The sequence below is a fragment of the Protopterus annectens genome, chromosome 8.part0 (assembly GCF_019279795.1).
Source record: "Protopterus annectens isolate FY-2018-M chromosome 8.part0, PAN1.0, whole genome shotgun sequence".
NCBI lineage: Eukaryota > Metazoa > Chordata > Ceratodontiformes > Protopteridae > Protopterus > Protopterus annectens.
Genome location: NC_056741.1, coordinates 1,093,083,660 through 1,093,095,335, shown reverse-complemented (window position 1 = coordinate 1,093,095,335; position 11,676 = coordinate 1,093,083,660). Strand labels below are relative to the sequence as shown.

General features: G+C 40.1%; 1 protein-coding gene across 1 annotated transcript in view; it reads right to left on the bottom strand.

Moving 5' to 3' along the window:
• LOC122808405 (nuclear factor NF-kappa-B p105 subunit-like) overlaps positions 1-9,540 on the bottom strand; it is a 152,537-nt gene extending 142,997 nt beyond the window's left edge. The window contains exon 1 of the mRNA XM_044079369.1: positions 9,105-9,540. Coding sequence (XP_043935304.1) covers positions 9,105-9,418 — 314 coding nt within the window. The 5' untranslated portion in view covers positions 9,419-9,540. The remainder of the gene's footprint in view (positions 1-9,104) is intronic.
• Between the last annotated feature and the right edge of the window lie 2,136 nt (positions 9,541-11,676).

Genomic DNA, 11,676 nt, shown 5'->3' with positions numbered 1-11,676 from the left:
TTGTTAAAAGGGGGGGGGGGCATAATGATTTAGGTGTTTACTGGGTAGACACAAGGTACAGAGTTTAATTCTCACATGGAGTAATTGGCTAGGCTTAAAATGACCCACTAGGGCAGTTAGCCTAGTACTAATCTATGAACCAATATGAATACATCTAAAACATGGAAGAAGGATTATGATGAAGAGCATTAGTTTGAGTTTAAGTAAGAATAGCTGCCAGGTAAAACAGAAACACACACACACACACACACACACACACACACACACACACACACACACACCACCAACCACCTTTCCTATATTTAAATTTTTTCCCCCAGGCTCTTTTCTCCACTCACACTTCCTCACAACTAAACTTCTCTTATTTAGAATCAAGCCCCTTACATTAGTGGGCATCCTCAATATAAATGCAAGATCCATAAAAAGGAGCTATCACCTAGATTCCTAGGTTCATACATTGTTAGTACAGTTGCAGTCCAGGGGACCATTGATGAGTATAGCCCAAATTCCCAGATGCCCAAAAGCACTCTCTGGATAAGTGACTTGCTCAAGGTCAGACACTGGACAAATGAGGGCTGAGGAAATCAAACCCTGTACCACAGGAACTACAGCTCACAATCTCTGTCTCTGGGTTCCACCCCTTATGGTAAATCAAACCCTGTACCACAGGAACTACAGCTCACAATCTCTGTCTCTGGGTTCCACCCCTTATGGTAAATCAAACCCTGTACCACAGGAACTGCAGCTCACAATCTCTGTCTCTGGGTTCCACCCCTTATGGTAAATCAAACCCTGTACCACAGGAACTACAGCTCACAATCTCTGTCTCTGGGTTCCACCCCTTATGGTAAATCAAACCCTGTACCACAGGAACTGCAGCTCACAATCTCTGTCTCTGGGTTCCACCCCTTATGGTAAATCAAACCCTGTACCACAGGAACTGCAGCTCACAATCTCTGTCTCTGGGTTCCACCCCTTATGGTAAATCAAACCCTGTACCACAGGAACTGCAGCTCACAATCTCTGTCTCTGGGTTCCACCCCTTATGGTAAATCAAACCCTGTACCACAGGAACTACAGCTCACAATCTCTGTCTCTGGGTTCCACCCCTTATGGTAAATCAAACCCTGTGCCACAGGAACTACAGCTCACAATCTCTGTCTCTGGGTTCCACCCCTTATGGTAAATCAAACCCTGTACCACAGGAACTACAGCTCACAATCTCTGTCTCTGGGTTCCACCCCTTATGGTAAATCAAACCCTGTGCCACAGGAACTACAGCTCACAATCTCTGTCTCTGGGTTCCACCCCTTATGGTAAATCAAACCCTGTACCACAGGAACTGCAGCTCACAATCTCTGTCTCTGGGTTCCACCCCTTATGGTAAATCAAACCCTGTACCACAGGAACTACAGCTCACAATCTCTGTCTCTGGGTTCCACCCCTTATGGTAAATCAAACCCTGTACCACAGGAACTACAGCTCACAATCTCTGTCTCTGGGTTCCACCCCTTATGGTATTCTGACATCCAAAGTCCCTCCTTCCCGTCTTTCACCACCCTGTACAGATACAAAAGCCTAGGTAGTAAATGTTATCTATAAAACTACCCTTAGAACTGAAATCTTTAATTTCTCATAATTAAAACAAAGCAATTGCATTGAAACAAGCTTAGAGCAGCTAGTTTGCACATTAAACATCACTACTATCAACTTTTATCAGAATCTACCCTACTCCATTCCCAAACCCCAAAAGCCACCCCAGGAGACCTATGTATAACCCAGACTACAACCCACAGTAGCCCACCCAAATACAGGTCCAGACAACATGGATGAGCAATTTCCAAATGTTTCCACAGCCAGCTTGGTAGATATGGGTATCCTGACAAAATGTAGCATTTGCTTCATGTTCACAGACATCCATTTATTCCATAGAGAATCAGAGTATGTGAGATGAGCACTGAAGCAAATTTTTGCATACAAACAAGGTTGTCAAGAAAACACACACCACATCTACCACACACAGTGTCACCACACAAATAGACAAACTTATGCTGAGGCACTAAAACGTAATCTTCCCAAACCTCCAAGACCTCCTAAGTCTATAAACAGCAATGCATATCCTCAGTAATCTCTAAAGCACTTAGCAAAAACAACACTAAACACCACACATATGCCTACACCCAGTGGAGCCTGAAGAGCAAAGCTCACAAGGCAAGCAAACACGTTACCTAGGACTCTTGTCATGGGGGACTGTATTGTATGACACACAGATGCTCAATTCACCAGACTGAACAAGGAGAAGATAATGGTTGGTTGCTTATCTGGAGCCAGGATCAGTCAAGCTGTACACACATTCAAGTTACTACACAACATGTACCAGTATGATTATATTATAGTCAATGTATGCATTAATGATCTGAGATGTACCTCCCTGGACCACACAAAGAGGATCATTATTCATATCTCTGAATATGAGCACCATTCTACCTTCACCAAGGATGGTGCCACAGTACAAACAAATGAAATATGATTGACTTCAATAATTGGCTTAGTTTCTAGTGTCTTTTCAGGGGGATTTAATATTGGTCATCATAGGAGGACATGGCTAGCAAACCATATTATTTTGCAAAGGATGGTCTGCAGGTGTCTCCGCTAGGCTTCCAAATATGGGCTAAAATTTGATCCAACCCTTAGAGCCTTTTTTAGGCAATGCCAAATTGACAAACCTACTGACAAAGCAAATAAAACCCAAAGAAACCTAAAGGTGTTACTAATCAAAGTTTGGAGTCTAAATAAGAAACTTCAAATCCTACAAGCTCTCCTCACTCTAGAGAATACAGAGATCTGTGCCATTACTGAGACGTAGTTTAAATCCACAGAAAGTAGTCCACCAGTGCAAGGCTTTGGTGGCTTCCACACATTTAGACCAACAGCTGCACAGGTAGGGACAAAAGGTGAAGGAGTCTCAGTCTACATTAGCAACAAATATAACTCAAGATTGATTAAACAGGGCAAAGCCCGGAGTTTATCCACAGACAAATCATCACTGACAAAGTCCCATACCATATCCTAGCAAGGTATAGGCCACCCCTCTTTGTCCCAAGAATCCCATAGCTCATACCTAAACTTACTGGAGACACTCATCATTAAACCAAATACCCTATTCATGGGAGACTTTGCCTACCCCTCTATACACTGGGAAACATACACTGCCTCAGACTTGCAGGAACAATGATTCCTGGACTAAATGAATACAGATACTCTTGACCAGATAGTACACACACACACACACACACACACACACACACACACACACACACACACACACACACACACACACACTACAGGTTCAAACATACTGGATGTGGAAATGCCCTCACCAGTGAGGTTGGACTACAAAGCTGTCTCCTTTGAAATAAAAATAAACATGGTAACCCCAGCAAATCTTGTAACAGAAACTATTCCAAAGCAACCTACATCCTATTAAGTAATAGTTTGTTAAAATTCAATGCCCCTCCTAACCCTAAGTTCATAGCATGCTAAATTGCTCACAGTGACCCTGTACAACCATGTAAATGGCTGTATAGTGGCTACTGTACTACTAGAAGTAAGTCCAAAACAAATTCTAAAAACAAACCATACTGGTGGAATCCTAACCTTAACAAGCTATATAACAAAAGGAAAAAAAGTTATGGTAAAATCAGGAAGAGCAACTCCCATAATGATAAGAGCTCTTTAGTTAAAGTAAATAGGAAACTAAGAGTACTAATTAAATTTAGCAAGGTCAGTTATGAGGTCAGGATAGCTCCACAGGCTAAAAATGGCCACAAGGCCTTCTACAGCTACATCTGGAACCTCAAAGGCACCACAAGGCCTTCTACAGCTATATCTGTAACCTCAAAGGCAGAACACAACAGAGTGCCGAACTGGTGGTCAGTGGCACCAACTTCACTGAGTAAAGTCACATGACAAATTTCCTAGCTGACAGATTCAGCTCAAAATTCATCCCCACTCCTCCTGCATCCTTCCATGAAATACCTACTAGAATAACCACCAACTAACTGCAGGTAGCAAAACACAGCCTCAATGAGTCCCGACAATATCCTGGGATACCTTTTAAATAGATTGAAACATGACCAATCAGGACCACTTGAGTAAGTTTTCAACTATAGCTTCAAAACAGGCTTTGCACCATGAGAATGGAGGACTGCAATGGTTATCCCACTTTACAAAGCTGGATCAACAACCAACCCCAGAAACTACAGACCCATTAGTCTGACTAGTCTAATATGCAAAGCCATGGAATAAATTATCCTGCAAATGATTAACTAAGACATAGGTAACCTTAGGACACTGGATCCAACTCAGTTTGACTTTGTTAAGGGAAGGTCAGGCCTACTAAACCTGGTGATCTTCTTTGTGAAGGTCTCCAAGGGAATGGATGAGGGGAAAATAGTGCATACCACTTACCTAGACCTGGCTAAGGCATTTGATAGAATATTCCATTTGATCTGAGGATAAACCCCTACATAACTCATTGGATTGTCAGCTGGCTCACACACATTACTCAGAAAGTCAAGATTGGTGAGACCACCTCCACTAAGAGAATAGTCACCAGTGGGATACATCTGGGCTTCATGATAGAACCACTCTTATTTGGCATCAGCTTCTCACAGGTAAAGGCTAATGTCAAGAACCTTTAGCTATCAAGTTCCCAGATGACTACAAATTGGGAACTATAATAGATTCTCCGCATTATGCAAATATCTTACAAGAGGGTCTAACACAGACAAATAACTGGTGCCAAAGTCATGGATTAAAACTCAGTCCAAGAAATGCATTATAGTGCTTTTTGGGTAAATGGCCACCCAAACTAATTATTCCATCAATAAGACACACCCTAAGAGTTCACCCAGTAGTCAGGAATCTGGAAACATATGTAGACAGTAATCTGGCCTTTGACCAACATGTGACCAAAGTAGTGAGAAAATCATTCTATGTCACCCAACTGGTATGTTAGGGCATGACATCCAGGTCCATGGAAATCATAGTGTCACTTTATTCTTTCTTTGTCAGACCTGTCATTGAGTATAATGCCCCTTTTGGCATATATCTGCCCAGACTTATGCAACAGTTGGAATGCTCACAACGGTTTAGGAAAATGGAGGCTATAAACACACTGTCCTATATGGACTGCCTTGAAGTCCTGTCTCTATATTCTGTCTCCTATGGGTTATTGAGAGCAATCTATGTCTGGCATATAAGGCATCCCCAGATTCAACTCTGACAGACTTTTGCACATCCACAAAATTAACAGTATCAGAACCACTAGATCCAAGAATTTAAATTTTGCTTGCATCATAAATAGGACATGTTGGTGAGACATATATGTGTCTGAGAGGATGTCCATGCTCTAGAGCAGGCTTCCTATCCATCTAAAGCAGAATCCATCCTTAACCCTATTTAAACAAAACCTTGACCAATGGATGAAAAATTGGAAATTCACCCCAGGTCTGGCCCTGTGTCTCTGATAGACAGAGGCAGACAGTAACTGAGCCCAAACTAACATACTCCCTCAAGAAACCTTTAGAAACTTCCTAACTAACATATCCCCTCCTAATAAATGACAATGGTACATAGAGATGCCCAACTTGGCTTATAAAGTCTCTGGTGGATGGTAGCCTAGTATATACCTATGAATCTTTGAACCTTAAGTCTGTGCACTAACTGTTAATGAATTGCAAGGGTATGTAGTGCATCCTCCTACACTATGTAGTTAATGTGCACTAAGTACTACAGTGCACTTGTCAGCTGTGGGATAGTAATATCTTGCTCCATGCCCAGACTAGTCTGAAATTCCTAATAGACGTGGACCCTTTGGTGACCATTTAGTGTCCTTTGGCAGAGAAATGTTCGATATATCCTTCCCTATCTATAGCCCACTTCAAGCAGACTGACGTCTATACAGGCATTAGTGTATAACACTAACACCATCCACTGGTGACTGAGATGGCTGTCCATGTCAGAGGAAGCACCTCTCATGATTTCACTTAAAAGCATGCATGCTCCTGCACATACTTCCTGAGAGCTATCTTCAGCAACTCAGACATTTCATCTTGGTTATAGCCTTTGCTGTCATGCAAGCCTCCACTTGCACAAGAGCAATTGGCCAATGGTGACCTTGCATGAGCCTCTCAGTTTCTACTGTACCCCACCCAGTAATCATTCTACTACTACTACTCAAAAAAAGATGCATTCAGAGCTTTCTTTCTCTGCTCCACAGAGTGTGGTGCTTTCTGTATTTAATTTTTGTTAATATTATTTAGGACAACTCATGATAAGCTTAAAATCTGATTTTGCTGCCTTTATTTTTTGTCTGCAGTAATACTTAAAAAACGTTTGCACAGTTACTGACACACATAGTATAAACACACTAGACACAGACAGGTACACATGGGCAAAGTAGTGTTAGTAGTATTCATCAAGTACACACGGGCATAGTAGTATTAGTAGTATTCATCAAGTACACACGGGCATAGTAGTATTAGTAGTATTCATCAAGTACACACGGGCATAGTAGTATTAGTAGTATTCATCAAGTACACACGGGCATAGTAGTATTAGTAGCATTCATACTCTTACAGAAAACTCTTGCAGATAGTACAGCCCCTTGGTCTGACTTTAACCTGCAATGTTGCTGCTCATTAAATTTCCTTCTTCTGAAGCTATCTGATATCTTCACTTCTCGTATCCCTCTGTCTTTATTTCAGCAAGCTGTGGCATTAAATGATACCCTCACCCCAGTCATGCACCCTGCAGAAAATCAGAATTGTATGTTCCCAGCAAACATCACTCGTGCAGGGAAACAGCAGACATCATATCAAGATACTGTATACTCTGTTCCTCAGTTCTGCTTCTTTTTTTCTTTTTGCTTCATTAATAATGTTCAAATCTTGTGGCACTGAGAAGTCATTCAAGTGGCTGCAATGATGTTAATCATTTGCAGTCTTTTTTATATTCCTTGTACTCTGAGTTCACTTTACTAGTGATAATCTACTTGCAATACTGCTGTCTTTTTACATCTCCCTCAACCTTCCACCCAGTCAGAAAATCTCTCATTAAAATGAATAATACAACTCCTAGAATTCTGAAGTTGGCGAGCTATAATTTTTGCAGGTGGTAAAATATCTTTCTCTTCCATTTTTACACAGCTGTCCTGTTAGTTTTATTTTTTGCTATCTTCTCCTCTGTCACTTTTCTGTCTCTTGCCCACCCAAGTTTCCAGCTGCACAACCCTTCTGCTGAGGGTCATGAATTCTTCCTGGTCCATAGTGATGCCCCATACCCTTCTCATATCACCATCCTCTGAATAGTCACAAACTTTCTCACGGTTAATCAGTGCTCTGTGCCTCTCGGTCTTTTCAGATTTTACTTCTAGTGACCATCACAGCTCAGCTCATTCAGTCATTGTCTCTCTGATTCACACCTTTAAGGGAGTATCTCACAGTTTAACTTCAGAACTACTATGAAACTCCTGAGTCTGAGATTTTATGTTTTCAGACCAATGTCTTGTACATGCTTCTTTACCCTTGACAGAACTTATAAGGTTTTCTTGGTTAACTATATTCAGGCCACACAATCAGTACTAACAAAGATTTAAGCAATGTATACCTATATTACCTGAATTCTACAATTCTTATGCAAAAGTGAATGAATACAGTCCTGAAACTCAAGTTTAACAAAATCAGTATAAATGGTTTTATTTAGTTCTTATTCATTACAGGAATGATATACATACACTGCTACCTCACTTCATCTCCAGAGAACATTGCCTCTCCTTCAGGTAGAGCATAATGGTTATTCTAACCTGTTGTCATATATTTATATCCTCTGCGGCTTTGAAAAGTGATTCCTAGGGATAAAATTATTCATGCATGTGATGAAAATGACTACATTTACAGTACCTACATCACATTAAGGTGTTTCAAACATGTAGCCCAGGATGCAAATGTGGATGTTAGCTATTCTTAAAAGTTTACTATGAATACATTCAGTATGTAAAACAAATAGGTTAGAGCACATAAGTATACTGCCTAGTAGCTCTTCTCAGGCCATACCTCTCAACCACCTACTGCAAGAAATCTAGACAAAGACAGACATAATGGGGGAACAATGGCCTAAAAATAGGGACATATTTTAAATATTACTATTATAAACTTAGAAAGACACCAGAATAATAGGTTTTGCAGTCTGAAGCTAAAATGTCTGTCATTATTTAACGGCGTCAATTGTCACTGATTTGCAAGACAACTACACATTTTATGTGAAGCAGACCAAAAGTATTGAAACAAAAGTCTGCATAGTCTGTAACCTTCTAGACAGTTGAGAGGTAGACTCAATATAATTTTAATTTGGGCCTGAGAATGAACAGAAATATTTTGCAGCTTTTGCAGGGCAGCATTCTTACAACAGACTTAACAAGTATTTTTACATTTGTATGCTGTCCTACCGAAATTAGTGTTTCCTTTACACTTTCCAGAATTAAGCAATGTGGGAGTAGTCAGAGCTGCTCTGACCAAAAAATTAAGGAGTGTTAATCTACAGTGATATGCAGTGCAGGCTGGAAATTACAATGATTTCAAATGTTTGCTAGAGATACTGCTGGCAAATACATATATTTAGATATGCATATATACCTAACTATGCACACACAAACATGCAGACACACACACACACACACACACACACACACACACACACACACACACACACACACACACACACAAGCATAAATATATACATATACACATGCACATATGTTTCTATAAAATCTATCTAGTTATTCATTTATTTAGTTACTTATTTTCCTATAAAGAAATGCTAATTTCTTTTTAATGTTGCTACTTCTTCCTATTTACTTATAGTATGTCATTGTAGTACTTAATAGTAGTAGCTTTTAGTTCACAGAAAATTTAATGCAAATAATTTATGAATGATCCACTTTATAAAGTGTGTGTGTGTGTGTGTGTGTGTGTGTGTGTGTGTGTGTGTGTGTGTGTGTGTGTGTGTGTGTGTGTGTGTGTGTGTGCAGCATATAAACTTACGTGTCTTGGTCAGTATTCCTGAAATTCCAAAGATCGGTTGTTCCTAAACAATGCCTGGAAATGGTATTTTGTTTTGTAAATGTTTCAGAATCGGTTGTGCATTTTGCACTGAAACTCTCAATGAATCCAGAATCACATTTTTCTTCCAAATCTTCACATATATCTGTTTTTTCTTTTAGCTTGTCCGAAATATTTTCCTCATCCTCAGCCATGAACTGTTCTCTTTCCATGTCAAATCCAGAATCACATGTACTACAAACATCCGTTTCTGTTTTATCACAGAAGAGGAATGAATTACTGTTTATAAAAGCCATCTTGATTTAATGAGAAACTTCATTCAAATAAACTGAAAGTTGTCTTACAATGCATCAGATGTTCAAATGCTTTGAATCCGTATATGTTTTGATGATGTACACAGTTCAGAATACAGAGCTCCTTCTGGTCTGAGCGCTGTCTGAACATGTTGTGTAATTGCATTAGGAAGTTCCCTTGCAAGAATAGGGGAATACCCATGTAAAGTAACTGTCAGACTATAAACACATGCAAACCCTTTTTCCTCCTCAGATGGGTGTGAATATATTTGCAATACCAGAACAGGCATATACATTTTTTCCATTTTTCTTGTGAGTAAACTGCATAACATTTAGCATAGCATGATGGATTGACATATTTAAGCTCTGAGTAAAATGGAATTACTGTCAAAGGCTCTTAGTAAACACAAAACAGTTCATCTAATATGTATAATTATAATAATGCTATGATCTTCTTTTCTCCCAGTGCATCTGTGATTACCATCTGGGTAGGTAAACCACAGGTTTCACTAGCAAAGTACCTTGGACAGTCATTATCTTTTCAGAGAAGCATGGGAAAATGCTTGGCATTTTGCTTTTAATATTCAGCATTCTTCTGAGAACATATGACCTCGTCCCTAACTCACAGGCAGATATGATACCCAAACAGTGATAGATGCAGTAACTAACTACATTTCTGAAGCTATGGAAAAAGAAAGATTAACAGAAGGCCTTTTTATAAACCTAAAAAAGCATCTGAATGTGTCAACACACATTTCTTTTAAAACCAATAAGTATGCTTGGAATCGGCAACACATATTTAAAATAGTTCACTGCTTTGTGCTTACCTACAACATCAGATATTCGTAATCAAAACAGAGCAAACACACAAATGAAAGAGGCACTTTTTCTGCAGGTGTGCCACAAGATTCTGTTTTAGAATTCTTATTTCAATATTTATTAAAAATCTGCCATTTGATTTACCCAATTTAAAATGCATGCTTTGTGCTGATAACTTAAGTTTTCTCAGTTCAGACAATTTATTACCCAAAATCTGTAACAAGACTTTAATTATACTTACAGAATGGGCAACCTGTAGATCGGCACCCTGATTGGAGAATGACTTTCTCCAGGAGGGTGTTAATCTACAGATAACTCCCACTGAAAAACCAGTCTGCTGCTTCATGGCAGCATATTAAGCTGCTGTGGAGTTAGGACTGAAAGAAAGCTTAGCCGCCATTATTGTACGCTTGCTAAGCAGAGCTTCTGCTGTTAAGCGAATGTAAAATTAAAACAAAAATTTGTACAGTTATCAGCACAAAGCATGCATTTTAAATTGGGTAAATCAAATAGCCACAGAACGCATGCTCTCAGGTCCCTCAACAACAGGTACAAATATGACTCTATCATTGTACATGTTTGTGTGAATGACCTGAGACGTACCTCACTGGACTACATGAAAAGAGACATGGAGGAGCTCTTGGATTATATAGCCCTGGCGAGTATGACCCTAGCCCTGAGCAGCATCCTACCATCACCCAGAATGATACCACAGTACAAGCAGAAAATGATTGATCTGAAGTAGTTTACTTAATTTGGTCATCAACCTGTGGGAATACGGATCTGTATCAGATCCAAGCAGGCAAAAATTGCTAGCATCAGCTCCGAGCTCCAGACTTCTCCCCTTACCCATAATACACTTCTACTGCCTTCTATCCCCAGATCTCATTTGCCACGATTTGTAATACATCGTGTGTCTAGAGCTCCAGCTAGCAGTGGGTGATTCTTTCTGTAAGTTTTCTAAAATTTCTGTTTTTTTAGCCGATTCAGGTTAGTGTAGGTACCCTTTCTCCCCTCCCATCACTTTGGCGTCGAGTGTAGGTTTGTAGTTATAGTTAGTTAGAGTAGTTTGTCTGTGGTGCCCCTCCCCCCTTAGTGTTGTCTATAGTCTAGTCTGGTGAGTGGGTGTGTGTTTGCTAGTTTAAAGAAACAAAGTTTTTGCTTGCCTTTTTTAAGGCTTCTTTCTTTTGTAAATGGCTGAAAAGCTTATCTTTAAGTGCTGCACAGAGTGTGGCCATAAGCTCGCCCCAGCGGATGGCCACACTCTGTGTGTGTTGTGCTTAGGTGTGGCCCACCTTAGTGTGGATTGCTCCATTTGTGCAGGGTTCAATCCCTGAGCTTTAAAAGATAGAAAGGCCAAGTTGGCCCTCAAAGGTCTTCTGCCTGCCATGGAACCTCCTTCCTCATCTTTGACTTCAGTCACAGCGGCTGCTGTGATTGCC